The sequence below is a fragment of the Oryctolagus cuniculus genome, chromosome 7 (genome assembly GCF_051225735.1).
Source record: "Oryctolagus cuniculus isolate XC-2025 breed Fujian yellow rabbit chromosome 7, ASM5122573v1, whole genome shotgun sequence".
NCBI lineage: Eukaryota > Metazoa > Chordata > Mammalia > Lagomorpha > Leporidae > Oryctolagus > Oryctolagus cuniculus.
The window spans coordinates 158,608,287-158,627,679 of record NC_142873.1 but is presented as its reverse complement, the minus strand read 5'-3'; the positions used below and the strand labels follow the sequence as shown (position 1 = coordinate 158,627,679).

The 19,393-nt window shown below is 57.8% G+C and overlaps 2 protein-coding genes across 6 annotated transcripts; both read left to right on the top strand.

The window, feature by feature from the left end:
• Positions 1–1,079: 1,079 nt before the first annotated feature.
• CENPS (centromere protein S) lies at positions 1,080–11,556 on the top strand. 5 transcript variants are annotated; one of them, XR_016236720.1, is made up of 5 exons: positions 1,080–1,264; positions 3,640–3,806; positions 4,373–4,406; positions 8,790–8,856; positions 10,956–11,556. XR_016236720.1 is itself a non-coding variant. In XM_089336755.1 (5 exons), exons 1-4 carry the CDS (start codon positions 1,217–1,219, stop codon positions 8,825–8,827), a joined length of 225 nt encoding a protein of 74 aa, XP_089192881.1. In that variant the 5' UTR covers positions 1,082–1,216; the 3' UTR covers positions 8,828–8,856; positions 10,956–11,556. The 5 variants fall into 5 exon arrangements, 4 of the variants coding, with proteins under 4 accessions (XP_089192880.1, XP_089192879.1, XP_089192881.1 ...); XM_089336755.1 differs by having other exon boundaries at positions 1,082–1,264; positions 3,640–3,744; NM_001204933.1 differs by having other exon boundaries at positions 1,217–1,264; positions 3,640–3,763; positions 10,956–11,087.
• Positions 11,557–15,760: 4,204 nt separating this feature from the next.
• CORT (cortistatin) lies at positions 15,761–16,924 on the top strand. The gene is given in 2 exon segments (NM_001204934.1): positions 15,761–15,913; positions 16,724–16,924. Coding segments are annotated over 2 exon segments (354 nt in total).
• Positions 16,925–19,393: the final 2,469 nt, after the last annotated feature.

Genomic DNA, 19,393 nt, shown 5'->3' with positions numbered 1-19,393 from the left:
AGGAGCAGCCAGGATATGAACTGGCACCCTTGTGGGATGCTGGCATCACAGGCAGAGGCTTAGCCTACTACGCCACAGCACCAGTCCCAATATTCTTTTTTTTTTTTTTTAAGAAAGATTTATTCTATTTATTTGAAAGGCGAAGTGACAGAAAGAGAGAAAGCAATCCTCCCAGTCCTCCACCCACTGGTTCACTCCCCAAATGGCAGCAACAGCTGGGGCCGGGCCAGGCCGAAACCAAGAGCCAGGAGCTCCATCCAGGTCTCCCACGGGGGTGCAGGGGCCCAAACACTTGGGCCATTTTGGCTGCTTTCCCAGGTGCGTTAGCAAAGAGCTGGATCGGAAGCAGAGCAGCCCAGACTCAAACTGGCGCTCTGACGTGGGGTGCCTGCATCACAGGCGGCAGCTTAGCCCTCTGCACCCCAGTGCTGGCCCCTGGAGGAAGATTCTTTATCCCTGGGAAGCAACAGCTGTGGAATGAGGCCAGAGGCGGGCGTGCGGTGCGGCAGTTAAGGTGCTGCGTGGGACGCCCGCATCCCGCATCGGAAGTGCCTACCTCAGGTCCTGGCGCTGCTCCCAATGCCAGGTTCCTGCTAATGCAGCCTGGGAAAGAGCGGGTGGAGGCGCAAGTGCTGGAGTCCCTGACCCCGGGTGGGAGACCTGGACTGAATCCCAGGCAGAGCCAGGACGAACCCAGGCACTCTGATCCGAGATGCAGCTGTCCCACGCTGTGACTCAGCCACTGGCCCGAACGACCCCCCGCCACCCCGCCCTTATTTTTCAAAAGTGATGCTTGTAAAAAAGGCAGAATACAGACACGCGCAGTGGGAGTTCTGTCTTCCCCGAGCCGCAGGAAAGGCGGCCACACGGTCCAGTCGCTGACGTCACTGCACCTGCCAGCCCTTCGCTCTCTCTCCCTTCCCATAAATGCACCGTGCTCCGTTCTGCATGCTCTGTGTCGGTACAACCCCGGGGGTGAACTGTGAACCCCCACCCGCACGTTTCTGGGGGAGAGGTGCTTGTTAAGCGACCACCTTCCGAGGAACCGGAGAAGGCCCTGCCCGGGGCCGCCGCCAGGGGGCGCGCGAGACGCAGGGAGGAGGAACTTCGCGCTTTGTCCCCTCGCGCGCTCCGTCGGCCGGCGCCGGGCGGGAAAATCCGAGCGCGCCGCCGCCCGTGCCTGCCCACGCGCGCCTGCGTGGGGCTGCCGGCTGGGATGGCGGAGGAGGAGGCCGAGGAGCAGCAGCGGTTCTCTTACCAGCAGGTAGGGGTCCCCGCGGGGCCTGGGTTTCGGGGGAAAAGGCCGCGCCTCGCGCAGCGCCCGTGGGGCCTGGGTCTGGGGGGTGCCGCTGCTCGGCCTCCGCTCCGGGCCCAGGCTCGCTGTGAGGGCGGAGTGGGGCGCTGGAGGAGCCGGGCCCCGCGCGGGGAGGCCGCGGCGGGAGCTCCCCGCACGCTCAGACCCCGGGCGCGGGTGCGGTTTTCTGTGCGAGGCCGGCGCAGGGCAGTGGGGGCGCGGGGGTCCCAGCCGTGTATCGGGAGACCTGGCGGCGCACTCCCCAGGTGGCAGGGGCGCCCCGGGGCTCCCGTGCGGGCCTGGGTCGTCCTGAGCTGCGGGTTAGCGCGGCGGCCCCCGGTGGGGACACAGCCCGAGGGAGCAGCGAGCCAGCTCCCGCGCCTGGGCGCCGCACCTGCTGCTTCCAGCCGCGGGTTTGAAAGGCAGAGAGGATGAGAGACAGCGGTCTCCGCTCTGCCCGCAGCACCCGGGGCGGAGCCGGCCTGGGCCTGGGCGAGAGCTGAGCGGGAGGCCGGACTCCCGGCCCGGGGCCTCCGCCGTTCCGCGCGGGCAGCTCGCTGCGGACTCCCGCGCGCTGGTGTTGCCCCGAAGGCGCGTCCGGTAGCCCCTGGCCCCGTGTCCGCTCTCTGCGGAGCCGAAGGAGGCGTGGGAGACGGGCCCCCAGGCAGCAGGGCTGCCCTGTGCGGGTTTGTGCGTGGGCAGGGCGGACGACGGTGGACCGACCGCATGAGAGTGGGGGCGGCCGGGGGCACTTCGGAGAGACCACTCCGCCGTGGTCAGCCACCTGCCGGGAACAAGGCTGCCCGTCTTAGCCTGGAGGCCTCAGAGGCTGGGAGCTGGCCTCTGAGCACGGGGGTGTCCGCACCACCGGGAGGGTCCGGGGAGGGAGGAGGGGCAGAGGGCACTGGACCCAGCGTGAGCGTGGAGGAAGGACGTCAAGGGGTTCGGGGTGCCGGGCAGGTCTTGTGACGTTTGGAACCGAGGAAGGCAGGAGCCTTGTCCCCTGCCTGGCCTCCACATGGGGTCCTGGTTCCTGTTTGCAGCCCCTCCTCGGTGTCCTGGTCCAGCTGTCACCGTGTCCAGTTCGGCTTTGTCTCCGGCACAGCCAGCACGCGGGCTGTGGACGCTTGTTTTTTCTTTGTTGGGGTTGCATTTTTGTTTGAGAGCGCTCCTGTCTGCCGGGTCGCTCTCCCAAATGCCTGCACTGAGCCCACGTTGGGACCGGAAGCTCTTCCCGGCCTCCCGCGTGGCTGGCAGGGCCCCCGCCATCAGAGCCAAGGCCACAGCCTCCCAGGGTGCAGGAGCTGGGCGGGGCGTCACCGTCACGTCCACGCGCCCTGATCCTGAACGTGGACGTCGGAATTGGCATCGTGACTGCCTGCTGCAAGTGCCCACCCCTTGCTGTTTTGTTTTGTTTGGATGAGTTTTTTTTGTTTGTTTTTCTTTCTGACAGGCAGAGTGGACAGTGAGAGAGAGACAGAGAGAAAGGTCTTCCTTTGCCGTTGGGTCACCCTCCAATGGCCGCTGCGGCCGGCGCACCGCGCTGATCCGAAGGCAGGACCCAGGTGCTTCTCCTGGTCTCCCATGGGGTGCAGGGCCCAAGCACCTGGGCCATCCTCCACTGCACTCCCTGGCCACAGCAGAGAGCTGGCCTGGAAGAGAGGCAACCGGGACAGAATCCGGCGCCCCGACCGGGACTAGAACCCGGTGTGCCGGCACCGCAAGGCGGAGGATTAGCCTAGTGAGCCGCGGCGCTGGCCTTGGATGAGTTTATCAGAGGCAGAGTGAGCGCCCATCACTGAGGAGAGTGCATGGAGCCGCAGGCGCCCGTGCCTTCCCAGGGACCTGCGCTGCAGGCTGGGATTTGGGGCCTAACCCTGAGGGCGGAATGGAACCTTGCCGGGAGTGTGGAATAGCGTGGTCTGGCCTCGTCTTTCCATGCCCTGGCTCGTGGCTCGTGGCTCGTGGCTCGTGGCTCGTGGCTCGGCAGTGGTGTTCCTGGGCGTCCCGCACAGAGACCTCGTCCATCGATCCTGCACTTGGAGAGGAGCTCAGCCCTGTGGAAGGGGCTGCGGGAGCTAGGCTGAGCGGCTTCTCCCCTTGGCCTTGTGGTTGAAGGCATTTATTTGAAAGGGAGAGGGAGAGAGAGGTCTTCCATCCGCTGGGTCATCCCCAGGTGGCCTCGACGCTGGCCAGGCTGGAGCCAGAGCTTCTTCATGTGGCTGCAGGGTCCCAAGCGCTTGGGCCATCCTCCACTGCTTCCCGGGCCATTGCTGGGCGCTGGGTGGGAGGTGGCGAGCCGGTGTCACGTGGCAGCCTCACGGCGGGGTCTGCTCTCTCCCCAGAGGCTGAGGGCAGCCGTTCACTACACCGTCGCTGCCCTCTGCCAGGAGGTGGCTTCAGACAAGGGGATGCCGTTCAGCAAGCAGAGCGTCGCGGCCGTCTCGGAGGTGACTTTCCGGCAGTGCGGTACGGCCGAGGTCTGCCCGGCAGGGTGGCCGTGCCGGGAGCGGTGCGTGGGTCGGGGCGAGCGCTGGGGGGCCGAGGTGTGTTTGAGCAGCGCCGTCGGATGCGCTGAGCGAAACGTTTCTTTCTTGGCTGTAAGAGGTGGGTGCTCTACGGGAGGAGCTGGTGCTCTTTGCTTGCACGAGCTCTGGGGCACCAACACACACACACACACACACACCCCGTCGTGTTCTGACGGCCCGATAGCTGGGACGTTAGACGCCATGTCCCTTCTCCAGGGTGTATAACGTTTTACGTCACCCACAGCTCGGCAGGTGAACCTGCAGCCTTCGCATTCGCGTGACTGCGAGGAAGTTAATGTCCCCCTAAGCCCTACCCCCGGCAGATGGTTTCTAGAAACCAAAGGTGCGGTCACTGTTAACGGAGGGCCCACCCTACAGACCGGGAGGGCCGGGAGCCCGCGGCGAACAAGCGAGCTGCGTGCTGCTGCCAACGCCAAGTCACCTGTAGGGTGGTTTGCCATATTAGTGCAGAAATTGGGATTTCATTTTTCCTCCTCCTGGGGTAATACTGGGGTAAGGGTGGCTAAAGTATGTCTCTGTTCTTTTTCAGAAAATTTTGCCAAAGACCTTGAGATGTTTGCAAGGTGGGTGTCGTCCATTTTTGCCCGTGTGGGGCTGCAGGGTGGGTGTTCCTGGGGCGCCTTAGCTGCTGCTGGTGTTTCACGGGGAGCGGAGCCTCACCACGCCAAGACTCGGCAGGGGTGTGGCCTCTGGTGGTCACGCCCACTCTGGGGTGTGGCCTCTGGTAACCACGCCCACTCTGTGGGGTGTGGCCTCTGGTAGCCACACCGATTCACATCTGTGTTGTGCTTCTTGTTAAAGAGCTCAGGTCTCCGGCTGGGAAGGTGGGAACGAGGCCGCCAGCACTCAGGATGGGTGTGCGGTGTCTGCTTTGACAGCGGCGGCTTGGGGGTGGTTTGATTGCGTGGGCTCTGCGGGTGCGGGGTTGGCAGTGCTGCTGCTCCGTGGGGCAGCCCCTCGAGCTCGTCCCGGTGACTGCCGGCAGGTGTGCAGAGAATGAGGGGCGCTGGCTTGCGCTGGCCGCGTTTGTTAGGAGCGAGCGCTCCCTGGAAAGTGGGCGCCTTGCTTTCCGCTGGGAAGCTTTGGCCTTCGCAGGTGGTTTTTGCCCGGCCGCTCAATTGGTGCCTCAGGTAATTGAGAGCAACTGCCAGGAGCGGGAGCCGTGTGAGAGACGGCGGCCGGAGAGGGCTGGCGCTTTCTGGTGTGCCGGCTTCTCCCAGACCCCTGCCTTCACCCTGCTCCTGTCCGCCCTGTTTCCTGGATGAATATTTTGAATGAATTAAAGCAGTGGGCTCTCCGGGGCAAGCTCTGAATCTTCCCTATTCCTCTATATATTAGTCCCTGAAAACCGCTTAGCATCTGCAACTTGACCAGAGGGGCTCACAAGTATTATGGGATGCTGCGAGCTCTCATTCGCTGTTAATCCAGGCAGTCACCCCCACGTGTGCCCCACCCCCAGGAAATCATTTATCACTTGCCATTGTGTTAGCTGTGGGAAAAGACTCTGAAAAATTTAAAAAAGGGTACTGTGTCAGAGATTGAGAGAGAGAGGGATCGATTCATCTTCCATCTGCTTCCCTCTCAAAAGGCCACAGCAGCCGCCTAGGCCGGCAGAAGCCAGGAGCCAGTAACTCCATCCTGCTTTCCCACGTGGGTGGCAGGGGCCCGACTGCTTGGGCCAGTTCACTCCTCAGACCCGTCCTGAGAAGCTGAGCAGGTGCAGACCCAGTTCTGGGTGCCCAGAGGCAGGCTGTGCACCCTTTGACTTGACACAGTCCACAAGTGTAGATGGTCGTGACGGCTCCTCTTCTGTCTGAGCTTCACATTTGTTTTCATGATATTCCAGGTTGCTTTTATACAAGAAAGTAGGTTATTGTTGGGGGGGGAGGAGTGTGGTACAGTGAGTTAAGCTGCCACTTAGGGCACCGGCTCCCTTATTTGATGACTGGGATCAAGTCCTACCTCCACTTTAAAAATAAATAAATAAATAAATAAATATCGATTTAAAATTTTTTTTTATTTTATTATTATTTTTTGGACAGGCAGAGTTAGAGACAGAGAGAAAGATCTTCCTTTTTCCATTGGTTCACCCCCCAAGTGGCCGCCACAGCCGGCGCACTGCGCTGATCTGAAGCCAGGAGCCAGGTGCTTTCTCCTGGTCTCCCATGCGGGTGCAGGGCCCAAGCACTTGGGCCATCCTCCACTGTACTCCCGGGCCACAGCAGAGAGCTGGACTGGAAGAGGAGCAACCGGGACAGAATCCGGCGCCCCGACCAGGACTAGAACCCGGGGTGCCAGTGCCACAGCTGGAGGATTAGCCTAGTGAGTCGCGGCGCCGACGATTTATTTATTTGAAAGAGTTAGAATGAGCGAGCGCGAGCACACGCGCCTGCATCCACTGATTCACTTCTCAGATGGCCACACAGCCAAGGCTGGGCTGGGCTGAAGCCAGGAGCTTCTTCCAGGTCTCCTATGTGGCTGGCCAGGGCCCAAACTTGGGCCATGTTCTACCACTTTCCCAGGTCATTAGCCCAGAGCTGGATCTGAAATGGAACACCCGGGACTTGAACCGGAGCCTGTATGGTAGGCTGGCGTAGGAAGTGGCAGCTCTCCCTGCCACGCCTCAGTGCCAGCCCCCTAGTAATCAGATCCTGCCGCCCATGTAAGAGACCTGGGCTGTGTTCCAGCTCCAGGCCCCGGCCGCAGTCCAGCCCGAGCTGTTGCAGGCATTTGGGAATTTGGAGAGTGAACCAGTGGATGGGGGTGCTTGCTCTGTCTTTACCTCAAATCAGACAAAACCCCCATGTTGAGCGGAGTGGAGGACAGGGTGAGTGTTGTTTCCCAAGACTTCCTGTGTACACAGCTCACTCTACTCATTCCTTTTGCTACAAGAAGAGAATAAATAAATAAATTTCGTGGGACGTGTACTAAGGGGTGCTTCAGGCTTTCTCCATGAAGCACTTCACACAGGCTGAGCGGCGACGCGGTTCCCAGGGCACAGGAGTTGATACCCAGGACCTCTGTGGCTCTGGTACTTTGTAGCTGCTATCCTGTTACCTTTTCTTTAAAAACAAACAAAAAGATTGATTTCTTCAAAGGGCAGAGTGACAGGAAGAAACAGAAGTCCATCTTGCAACTGCTGGTTCACTCCAAATGTGCACAGTAGCCAGGTCTGTGCCAGACTGAAGCCGGGAGCCAGCAGCTCCGTCCTGGTCTCCACGTGGGTGCAGGGGCCCAGGCACTTGGGCCATGCTCTGCGGCCTTCCCAGGTGCGTTAGCATGAGGGTGGATCAGCCAAGACTTGAACCCGCACTCCAGTGTGGGATGCTGGCGTCACAAGTGGTGACCTAACGCTCTGCACCACAGTGCTGGCCGCCCTGCCCCCATCTCCGTCCTCTCCCCCGGGTCTTGCAAGGTGGTAATGAGAAGTGATCTCTAGAAATGGATAGTATTTCATGACATGCAGATACTGTCAGGACGAGATGACGTGTTATTTGTACATTTAGCAGGATGCAAAGGATTAATTTGGCCAAATGATGTAATTTCTGTGTGATTTTTTTTTTCTTTAACTCAGCAGATACTCAGGGTTCAATCTGTCCTGACCACTTTACTAGTTATTGAGGACACAGAAGGGCTGGTGTTGTGGTTCAACAGGTTAAGCCCCAGCTTGGCACACCTGATCCCAAGTCAGAGTGCCTGGGTTTGGGGCCCTTCCCCACTCTGACCCCCCTCTTGCTGACAGGCCCCCGGGGGGCGGGGCAGTGGTGGTGTTTCGGATGCTCGGGCCCTGCCAGTCTCGTGTGGCTTCAGCCCGGCCAGCCTTGGCTGTTGCAGTTACTCGGGGAGTGCACTGTGGGTGGAAGGTCTCTCTTCTTCTGTCTCTGTGGGTGGAAGGTCTCTCTTCTGTCTCTGTCTCTGTATGTCTCCATTATTCTGCCTTTCAAATTAAATCTTAAAAAAAAAAAAAGATAGCCAGACTCCTGCTTGTTCTCATCTACAAGTGCTCAGTGTCTGGGTGGAAGTTGGCAGTGGCGAGAAAGGGTGTGCTCAGCCGTAAATCATCGCGTGGTGCTTACTCTCTCAAACCCTTCAAATTGAGGGTGAGAGGACTGAAATGAGAGTTTGAGGAGTTTGAGTTGTGATAAGAAACAGGCTGCAGTCTATTTTCCTTTTTTTTTTTTTTAAAGGTTTATTTATTTAAAAGGCAGAGTTACGGAGAGGCAGAGAGAGAGGTCTTCCATCCTCTGGCTCACTCCCCAGATGGTCGCAACGGCCAGAGCTGGGCTGACAGAAGCCAGGAGCCTCTTCCGGGTCTCCCACACCTGTGCAGGGGCCCAAGCACTTGGGCCATCTCCTGCTTTCCCAGGCCATAGCAGAGAGCTGGATCGGAAGTGGAGCGGCCAGGACTTGAACTGCTCCCAGTGGGATGCCGGCACCACAGGTGGCGGCTTTACCCGCTGCACCACAGCGCCAGCCCAGGCTGCAGTTTAAAGGAGCCAGGATGAGGGGAGGGAGCAGGCGCATTCGGAGGCATCTGCGTCTGCTGCTTCCTGCAGGCCCTTGCGGAGAGCTTCTGGGCCTCCACGTGAGCAGAGTCGTGCTTTGGGACGTTCTCTTAGCTCCTCCGCGTGAACTTGCACCCTGACCTTGCTCTTCTGTGCTGTTTGCTGGGATCCCGGTGACCCAGACGTCACCTTGGAAGGGCCCCGCCCTGTGCTTCGTCACCCGCGGCGGAGAGATGGGCTTCTGTGGTCTCCGTCTCTTTAATTGGTTTCTTGGCTGGTAACTTCTCTCATTCTGGAGTTACTTTGCTTAATGACCGTAATCTAAAAAGAGGGGCTACTTAGAGACCCTCGTTAGCTGGAAGTCTGACCGTGAACTTGTAGTTTCATCGGAACTTTCAATAACAGCAAACATTTTGGTGACTTGCTCTGCCCTTCCCACAGACATGCGAGAAGGAGCACAATTAACACTGAAGACGTGAAGCTCTTAGCCAGGAGGAGTAATTCACTGGTGAGAGATGGATTTCTTCCCTCACTCCCCTTTGCCATCAGAATACATTATTCCCAATTAATCACTTGCAGCCACGAAGTTATTCCCCGGGGCACCTTGCATTAAGAAGTAGAGATGGCTGAACCGTTTCAGACCTGCCCGTAATTTATGGTCTCTCTTTCATGATGATGGATCTTGCTAAGCCAATTTGAAATTTTCTAATCAGCACTCTCTGGATTTCATAATTCGCCTTTTTTGTAATGTCTCAAAACTTTGGTCCCATGTTTCATGCACAACATGATGTCAGAGACCGGTCACAGACTCGAGTCAGTGGGGATCGTTCCATTATGGGCCCACAGCTGTCCCCGGGGACAGATCCGTATGTCTGGACGTGCAGAGCAGAACAGTTTTGACCACACCTTCCTTCTCTGGGGAGACACTGGCACCCTGATTCCGTGATCATCCCCGTGGCGTGTCTGGGACGCTGGGCAGCGTGTGCCCGCCTCTGACACTGGGTGGCCCTTGCTCAGTATGCGCTCCGTGTCTCTCTGGTCCGGGGACGCAGGAGGAGCTCTGCAAAAAGCCGTTGAGTTTGCCTGGCACTGCATGTCGTAGCTGAGTGCTCACTGCCGCGCGCTGCGGGTGCTGCAGATTCAGCTTGTGAGCCCTGTTTACAGACTCGGCAGCCGAGGGTAGAGACAAAGTTGACAGCTAAGCTTTCTGGGTGCCAGGTGGACCTGACCACCGCCTCCACCTCTCCCCTTCCTCCTCTTCCCTCCCATTTTTATTATTATTATTTGAATGGCAGAGAGACATCTCCCATGTTCTGGTTCATTTCCCGAATGCCCACGATAGCCCGGGCTGCGCCAGACTGAAGTCGGGAGCTGATAACTCGATCCAGGTCCCCCGGATGGACAACAGCGCTTTCGCCGTTCCTTGCTGTGTCCCAGGGTGCACATTGACGGAAAGCTGGATCCGAATTGGAGCGAGGACTCAGACCCAGGCCATGGCATTTTACCTGCTGTGCCAAACGCCTGCCCCCAAACGTCACGCGCTCGCCCTGGATCCAGTGCCGTGTGCCTCCTGCTGTCTCTCCCTCCTCTCCCGAGACTGTGGCGGCGCGCAAGGAAGCTGCGGTTCCCAGGGAGAACAGCTACGGCGCCTGGATTCTGTCAGTGGGAGGCCTTGCTCGGATCCTGCACACTTGGCCCACGCCACTGGAGGAGTGGTTGAGGGAAATCACCTACTCTGTGTAGCCCTGTACTTCAGAACAGTGCTTCTATTTTGGACTCCTAAAAAGTTGTGTTTTTTGTTTGGTTTGGTTTTTTTCCAAATTATTACCAAAGAGTGCAGCTCAGTTTGTGCATTGGACATCTGTCCCCTATGAGGGCTGGGGCCTGGTCTGGTCTTGTAGTTTTGGTGCCTGCTACATAGTAGTCAGTATTTTTTCATTGAGTAAATTTAGGGGGATATTGGTTACTTTCTTTAAAAAAAAAGATTTATTTATTTGAAAGAGTTACATACAGAGAAGAGAGGCAGAGAGAGAGGGAGAGAAAGGTCTTTCATCTGCTGGTTCACTCCCCAGATGGCCACAGTGGCCAGACCTGGCGCTGATCAGGAGCCAAGAGCTTCCTCCAAGTCTCCCACACAGGTGCAGGGGCTCAAGGACTTGGGCTGTCTCGTACAGTTTTCCCAGGCCACAGCAGAGAGCCGGATCAGAAGTGGAGCAGCCGGGACTTGAACTGGCACCCGTATGGGATGCCGGCACGGCAGGTGGGGGCTTTACCGATTATGCCACAGCACCGGCCCCAGTTACATTTGTTTTTGTAGAGTGTGTCTGTGATTAGCAGGCCTTCCACAAGCTTCACACTTTAAATTCTTTGGATTTCCAGGGAGCTCTGACCTCTACGTAGTAGCAGCGAGTTGATTTTTGTAGTTGATTCCTTTTTCCAGAAAAAAAAAATTTTGAAACTGCATTGGATTCTAGGAAATACAAACCAGGCTTTTGCACGCAGGTTCTTTGGGTGGGAGGGAGTGTTTGGGGGTTGTAGTTATTCTCGGTTTTCTTTATCTGGTGTGTGTGTTTTTTGTGTGTGTGTGTTTTTTGTTTTGTTTTGTAGCTGAAATACATCACAGAGAAAAGTGAAGAGATTGCCCAGTTTAACACGGAGCAAAAGGCAAAGAAGAAAAAGAAGTTAGAGGAGGGAAACAAGACGCTGGAGGCGGCCGAGGTGGTGGAGAGTGAGAGCTAGAGCCGAGCGCCGCGAGGGCCGGGCAGAGCCGCCGGGGTGCAAGGACACGCGGCCGGGCGCTTCCTGCCGTGCCCGAGGTCCCGCGTGTGGAAGCCGGTTCACAGGAGGGCTGCAGGCCCCGGGCGAGCCCTCCCAGGTCGTACTCCAGAGACAAGGCCGCGTGCGCCAGAAGCCGCTTCTGTTGCCGTTGAGGGAGTTGTGTTAGCCTCTGGACAGCGGCTTTCTCGAGGGAGAATCGGTGACTTCCTGGTCTCTGACACAGTTTTCCAGGCTGCATGATGGCCTGCGGATGGATGAAGCGGTGTGCAGTGTCTCGTCGGCAGTGTCTCTAAGCCCAGCCTGCGATCACGGGGAGGAAGCTGGGTGTCCGGGACTGGTCCCTTGTACTAGTTAAAGGTAATTTTCTCCAGAAACAGTTTATATGGCTTTTCTCTGGTTATTTTGTAATTAAACTGCTTTTCTCAGGCAACGTCTGGCTTTGGATTTTACTGCCCCAGATCCCCGAACGTGCTGTCTCCTGTTTGTGAGACGAGGTCCCCAAGGCCCCCCCCTTCTGCCTTCTCATGTCTTTGGGGTTTCTTGGAAGCCCAGGGCGGCCTTTGCCTTTGGGGGCCGTGAGGGTGAAGAGGAGGGCTGGCGTTGCAGAGCCAGGCCCTGCTCTGAGTGCCCGTCTCCATCGGTCACCTCGTGCAGTCTGCAGTTTTACCGGGCATCTTCCTGGTGAGCACTGAGCCTTGATGAGGTTGACCAGCTGCCAGGATCACCAGGCTGGATTGATGAGCAGGGACGGAATTCACACTCAGCGGTGCTGACTGCAAGAGAGGGAAGGGCGTGTGTTCTGGGCGAATTTATACCATCTGCCCAGTCTGCTCAGCAGGATACCCTCAAAGCCGTGGACACAGACGCCGTGGGATCCCGGGTGTGGCACCTGCGTGGGAAACGTGGGTCACAAAGTCCCGTCCTCTTGGTGCCCCCAGCAAGGCCCCTCGTGTTGGCAGTGGTGTCTCTTCCAGCTCCGCGTCAGGAGGAGCTCAGGGAATTGGGCCCCGGGCTCCCCGGGGGCTGGCAGATCCAGACGGGCACCCAGGTCCGGCAGCTCTGGCAGCTGTGTTCACTGGAGAAGCAGGGCTGAAAATACTCGGCATTGGAACACATCCTGCCTTTTATGTTTCTTGTCTCCGTGAGGCTAGAAACGGTGAGCCTGAGTGTGCCGGCGTGTCTCATTAGCATGTCACAGAGGGCGTCTCCCAGGTGCCGTGAGTTTAAGATTTGCTGATTTATTTGAAAGGTAGAATGATGAGGCAGGAGAGGGTTTCTTCTGCCCTCTGGTTTGCTACCTAAATGGCCACAACAGCCAGGGTTAGGCCAGGCTGAAGCCAGGGGCCACCTGGGTAGCAGGGCCCAAGTGTTGGGGCCATCTTTGTGCTGTCTTCCCCAGGCACAGTAGCAGGCAGGCGGGATTGGAAGTGGAGGAGCCAGGACTTGCAGCTGCTGTGCCACAGTGGCTGCCCTGGTATGGGTATTTTGATGGGATTTTATTTTTCCTAGCTAGTAAGAAATCTGACTTGTGTTGTCATTCATGTAATATCTTGGTTTGACGTTTATTTGTTACCTACTTACACATTTTATTTTTAAGAGGCTTTTATTCATTTATTTGAGGCAGAGTTACAGAGAGAGGGAGAGAGAGAGAGACAGAGGGCTTCCACATACTGGTTCACTCCCCAGATGATTGCGATGGCCAGAGCTGGGATGATCTGAAGTCAGGGGCATCTTCCAGGTCTCCCACGTGAGTGCAGGGGCCCGAGCACTTGGGCCATCTCCCACTGCTTTCCCAGGACATAAACTGGCATCCAAATGGGACGCCAGCGCCACAGGCAGAGGCTCAGCCTACTAGGCCACAGCACCGGCCCCCTCATATTTTAAAAAGTTTATTTTCTTGGGGTGAACTCTGTGGCATAGCAGGTTAAGCCACTGCCTCCAACACCGGCATCCCACATGGGCACTGGTTCTAGCCTTGGCTGCTCCTCTTCTGATCTAGCTCCCTGCTAAGGAGCCTGGGGAAGCCTCAGAAAATGGCCCAAGTCCCTGGGTCCCTGCCACCCACGTGGGAGAGCTGGAAGAAGCTCCTGGCTCCTGTCTTCAGCCAGGCCCAGCACTGGCATTGCGGCCATCTGGGGTGTGAACCAGCAGGCGGAAGACTCGTATTCATTCTTCTCTCCCTTCTCTCTCTAACTCTTTCAAATAAATAAGTCTTTAAAAAAAAAAAAAAAGTTTATTTTCTTGCTTTGTTTGAAAGGCAGAGCTACAGAGATCTTCCGCTGGTTTGCTCCTCAGATACCCACAATAGCCAGAGCTGGGCCAGGCTGAAGCCAGGCTGTCGCACCTGGGGGAAGCCAGGGAGAACCCTGTATGGGCTTCCCGTGAGGGTGGCTGGGAGCCAAATACTTGAGCCATCATCTGCTGTTTCCCAGGGTGCACCTCTGCAGGAAGCAGCATTGGAAGTGGAGGATCTGATCCCGGGCCTCTGGCGTGGGAAGTGGGCATCCCTAGGGGTTTAACCTGTGTCACTGTGCCTCCCCAGGACTTGAGCCTAGAGCCTCCCACCTTGTAATGAAGCTCTGCCCAAGCTGCAGCCAGAGCCCTCCTTGGCACATTCCTATACTGGAAGTTCACTTGCCTCTCATGTGTAGTGAGGATGGCCTAGCACGTAGGCTGTGGCAGCTGTCAGGGTGTGGGTGGCGTGGGTGCTTTGTGGTGCGCGAGTTCTGTGTACCTGCTGGATACCCAGGTGTTTACCGAGTCCACCCAGTCAGACCTGCGCATCGCACCGAGGGTCTGAGAAGCTGGCTGAGCTGCCCTGACGTTCTCAATGGCAAGAATTCCCCAAATGTCAGTGTTGGGGCCGGTGCTGTGGCACAGCGGGTTAACGCCCTGGCCTGAAGCGCTGGCATCCCATATGGGCGCTGGTTCAAGTCCCTGCTGCTCCACTTCCAATCCAGCTCTCTGCTGTGGCCTGGGAAAGCAGTGGAAGATGGCCCAAGTCCTTGGGCCCCTGCATCCACGTGGGGGACCTGGAGTAAGCTCCTGGCTTCGGATCGGTGCAGCTCCTGCCATTGTGGCCAACTGGGGAGTAAACCTTGGATGGGAGACCTCTCTCTGCCTCTCCTCTCTCTGTGTAACTCTTTCAAATAAATAAACACTAGTTACTCATTTTGGTATAGAAATAAAGGACTGAGGCACGTGCAGTGTAGACGTCATGGCTATTCAGGCCATGCTGACTTTACCTTGAATCTTAAAATAAGCAAAGGCCGAGGGGAGTGACGTTCAAGACGGGTCTCCCTCGGGAAGGGGAGTGGGTGATTCAGACCCTCCTGGCCGTCTCGCTTCCGGGAAGGGCTCTGTGTTTGTCTTGGTGAATCTGAAACCAAGCCCTGTGGGGAGGCCAGGAGGTGGGTCAGGACTGCACATTCTCACCTCCCAGAGGTGGCACTGCGTGTGGGAGGAGAGGGTCCTGGGAGCTGGCCAAGGAAGGCTCAGGGAGATACTTTCTCAGATGGTGACAGGTGGACGGTGTCCTACCAGCCTGGTCACTATATGTGAAACATCTGCTTTAAAATAAAAAGTACTCTTCATTTGAAAGGCAGAGTTACAGAGAGAGAGAGAGAGAGAGGTCTTCCATCCACTGATTCACTCCTCAAATGACCACAATGGCCAGGGCTGGGCCAGACCCAAGCTAGGAGCCAGGAGCTTCTTCCTGGTCTCCCACATTGGTGCAGCGGCCCAGGCGCTTGGACCGTCATCCACTGCCTTCCTAGGGCACTAGCAGGGAGCTGGATCGGAAGTGGAGCAACAGGGACTTGAACCTGCGCCCATATGGGATGCCGGCACTGCAAAGGAGCAGCTTTACCCCCTGGCCACAAAGCCGGCCCCGTACGTGGGTTTCTGTCTCATCCGAGAAGCGAAGTGCAGCGCCGTGACCGCGAGAGGCTGCTTGGTGGCAGCATGGAAGGCACGAGAGCCCGGCGCTCCAGGGCCAGCGTCACCTGGGAGCCCGTCACTGCCCCCGCTCGCATCTGAATCTGCACTTAGTGGTTCAGGTACACTGTACAGCTTGAGAAGCCTTGGCCCAGAGCGGGGCCGGGCTGAGGGCCGGGCTGGACACCATTGCGTGGCGTCCCGGCCCGCCGTTGGGTGAAGGTGTGGGTGCTGTCGCGGTGCCTGGGCCCTCACTGCCTCCTCGTTTTTTTTGTGTGTGCACAGCAGATTCTGTCACACTTGGTATGGGCACCGTCTTTACCATTTGCAGCTCCTTGTCCAAGACTAATTTTGTGTTACGTTAAATCACTTGCTTTGTGCTCAGCTTCCTGCTTACGCACGGGCACAATTAGGAGACGGGAAGCGTCTTCAGAAACACGCACGTGCTTTCCAAAATAGGGGCAGCTTCACTCCCGGCACCGGCACAACCTGAGGTCGCCAATTAAGGGGCTAAATCCAGTCCCAGGGTGTTCTGCGCCCTGATTGCTCTGGCTCGTGCGTCACGATACCGGCGTGAGGAAACAGGATACAGGTGGGAGACGCGTAGACAAAAAACAGCTGGCGCCCGGACTTAAAACACCCCCAGTCTGCAAAGAGACCCAAATCCAGGAGACGTCGGTGCCAGCGCCGTGAGAAGCATGGGCCGCCGCAGAGCCAGAGCGCGGTGCCCGCCGGCCCTCGGAGTGCTGCTGTCCCCCGGCCTGCCGCTGCTGCTGCTGCTGCTGCTGCTCTCGGGGGCTGCGGCCACGGCCACCCTCGCCCTGGACAGCGGCACCGGCCAGGACAGCCAGGTGAGTCCAGCCGCCCACTCCCCTGTGCGACCCCCAGCATCTGCATGGCCGGGCATGTGTGGTGGGGGGTTGAAGGACACCAGACTGGACTGGGCTGCCCTGTGGTACTGGGCTGTCCCCTGCAGACAACTGATGGACACTCGGCTTACTGGGGACCACTAGTGACATCAGAAAACCTCTGTGACACACGGGGCACCGGGGAGCCTGAAGTGGCCTCCCCGGCCGCGGTGGCGCGTGGTCAGCCTTAACTTGCACACGGCACGCGCTCTCGCCGGTGCACATGAACCATCACCACGGTGTCCGTTGTGAGGATCCGTGACTTCCTGTGGTGATTTATTTCTCTCTTGTCCGTTTTGAAAAAGTTCCAAGAAAGACTACATAAAGTGGACCATTAAAAATGGATTTTTCTCTGAAATTGCCGGATGAGTTTGAGATGGGCCATCCGTCAGCAGGCTGCTCGGAGCAGTGTCTCCACCCGTGTCTCGGAGCTGCCACTCACGGTGCACGGGGAGTGACAGGTGTCCCGACCTTCCTGCCCCAGGCCCGGGGCGGAGCAGGCGCTGTCTGCACTTGCCTGCTTGCCTCTGGCACGGGGAGTGACAGGTGTCCCAACCCTCCTGCCCCAGGCCCGAGGCAGAGTGGACGAAGTCTGCACTTGCCTCAGGCTTGCCGGCTTTGCCCTCCGTCTAAGGGGCTCCCTCAGCCTTCCCAGCCTGGGGCGGGGAGCGCCTCTCCATGTTGAAGGGCCTGCGAGTCTGGGGGCCAGATTCCTGACCTCTCTCTCCTTTGTCGTCTGCCTCTCTCTGAAAGCCCACGCAGGAAGGGGCGGCGGCGGAGCAGAGCGGGCTCCTGACCTTCCTGGCTCGGTGGCACGCGTGGACCGCCCAGGCCCGGGGCACGCCCAGCCGAGGGGACACGGGGGCCATGTCCAGGCGGCAGCAGGGTCCGCCCCCTCCGCCGGTCCCGCCCTGCCGGAATTTCTTCTGGAAGACCTTCTCCTCCTGCAAGTAGCTCTCCCTCGGCCCGTGGGGACCCCTGGAAACCGAATAAAATGTGATCAGCAGAGTGGGCGTGAGCGGTGTTCTTTCCCCGCTGCCCCGGGGCCTTGGCGCGCCGGGCTCACCGCAGCTGGAGCAGTTTGGGATCCGAAGGAAATGCTGCTTTCTGGTGGCGAGCAGGGCGTGCTCAGTGCCCCCCCCCCCCAACCTCCCGTCTTCCTGTGGTTTACAATAGCCAAAGGCCACCCCCCCCCCCTTACAGAGTGACAGCGCGAGCTCTTCCATCTACTGGTTCACTTTCCAAATGGCCAGAAAGGCTGGGCTGGGCCAGGCCAAAGCTGGGAGCCTCTTCCAGGTCTCCCATGCAGGTGCAGGGGCCCAGGGACGTGGGCCATCCTCTGCTGCTTTCCCAGGCCACAGCAGAGAGCTGGAGAGGAAGTGGGGCAGCTGGGACTGGACCCTGTGCCCGTATAGAACGCTGGCCACAATGCCGGCCCCAAGGCCACCTGTCTAATAAAAGGTCAGAATAACGTTTCAGTTGGTTTTGATACAGATTCTCTGAAAAATACTTCCCTCGCATTCAAAGCAGCTTTTCAACATTGTGTTCAAAGAGCAAAATATTCATGTTGTAGCCAAAATTAACCTTAAAAATATTTGAGAGATATTCGGACGGAGAGACAGAGTCCCATCCACTGGTCCACTTCCCCGATGGTCGCGGTGAGCAGGGCTGGGCTGGTCCAAAGCTGGCAGCCAGGAGCTCACCCAGGTCTCCCCCAGGGACCCAACTGCTGCAGCCACCACCTGCTGCCTCCCAGGGTGTGCAGTGACAGGAAGCTGGGCCCAGGAGCCAGAGCCGGGAATCGAACCCACACACTCTCATGTGGGGTGCTGGCATCTTAGCCACTAGGTCAAACGTCCACCCCTCTAATTAAATTTTTAAAGGATTTTATTTATTTATTTGAAAGGCAGAGTTACAGGGAGGCAGAGGTAGAGGCAGAGGCAGAGAGAGAGGTCTTCCATCACTGGTTCACTCCCCAGATGGCCACAATGGCCAGAGCTGTGCCGACCTGAAGCCAGGAGCCAGGAGCTTCTTCCCAGTTTCCCACACAGGTGCAGGGGCCCAAGGACTTGGGGCATCTTCCATTGCTTTCCCAGGCCATAGCGGAGAGCTGGACTGGAAGAGGAGCAGCCAGGACTGGAACCAGTGCCCATATGGGATGCCAGCACCCCAGGTGAGGGCTTTACCCACTATGCCACAGCGCTGGCCCCTCTAATTAATTTTGAAACTGTGCCATTAAACAGCACCGTGCTGACTTGATTATAAAAGTGACCCCTGAACTTGCTGTTAGGTGCTGGTTTTAATCAGTGACTTCATTTGTTAGTGATTTTCACAGGTTGTAGCTTAGATTTGCCCTGAAGTTTATTATTTCGTTCATTCTTTCTTTTTCCAAGATTTATTTACTTGGCAGGCAAAGTAACAGAGAGAGGGAGAGACAGACAGGTCTTCCATCCACTGGTTCACTCCCCACATGGCCACACTGGCAGAGCTGAGCTGATCCGAAGCCAGGAACCAGGAGCTTCTTCCGGGTCTCCCACGGGGGCCATCTTTGCTTTCCCAGGTGCATGAGCAGGGAACTGGATCGGAAGTGGCGCAGCCCACATGGGATGTCGGCGCTGCAGGGGGTGCTTAACCTTCTGTGCCACAGCGCCGCCCTGGCGTTTATAATTTCAAACCAGATACGGGGGCAGCACTGCTGCCTAGCCTGTACCTTGCCTCCACTTCCTTCTGAAGTGTATGTATTTATTTTAAAACTGTATTGATTTTGAAAGGCAGACAGACAGAGACTACCTCCCATCTACTGCTGGTTCACTGCCCGAAAGCCTGCAGCGGCCGGGGCTGAGCCAGGCAGAAGCCGCCAGGAGCCTGGGCTCAGTCCGGGTCTGCGGTGCAGGTCCTGGAGCCGGCACCTGCTGCCTGCAGGGCGCACGCGCAAAGCACAACGCTGGCAGGACGGGTGCTGGGACTCCGGCTTGGGCGCTCTGGCGTGGGACGTGCACGTGCTAAGTGGCATCTTGACTGCTGCGCCAGCGCCTGCCCCACCTCAACTCCTTTTTTTATTTTTTATTTATTTGAAAGGCAGAGCTTGGAGAGGGGGCCGTGGAGAGACAGAGAATGAGCAACCTTCCATCTGCTGGCTCACTCCCCAAATGGCCGCAATGGCTGGGGCTGGGCCAGGCCAAAGCCAGGAGCCAGGAGGTTCCTCCGGGTCTCCCACATGGGTGCAGCGGACCAAGCACTTAGGACATCCTCTGCTGCTTTCCCAGGCCCATTAGCAGGGAGCTGGATTGGAAGTGGAGCAGCTGGGACTCGAACCGCATATGGGATGCCCAGCATTACAGATGCCGGCTTAAACTGCTATGCCACAGCACGGCCCCGCCCCCGACTTTCAGCACAAGGACCCTCAAAATCTCAGGCGCCAGA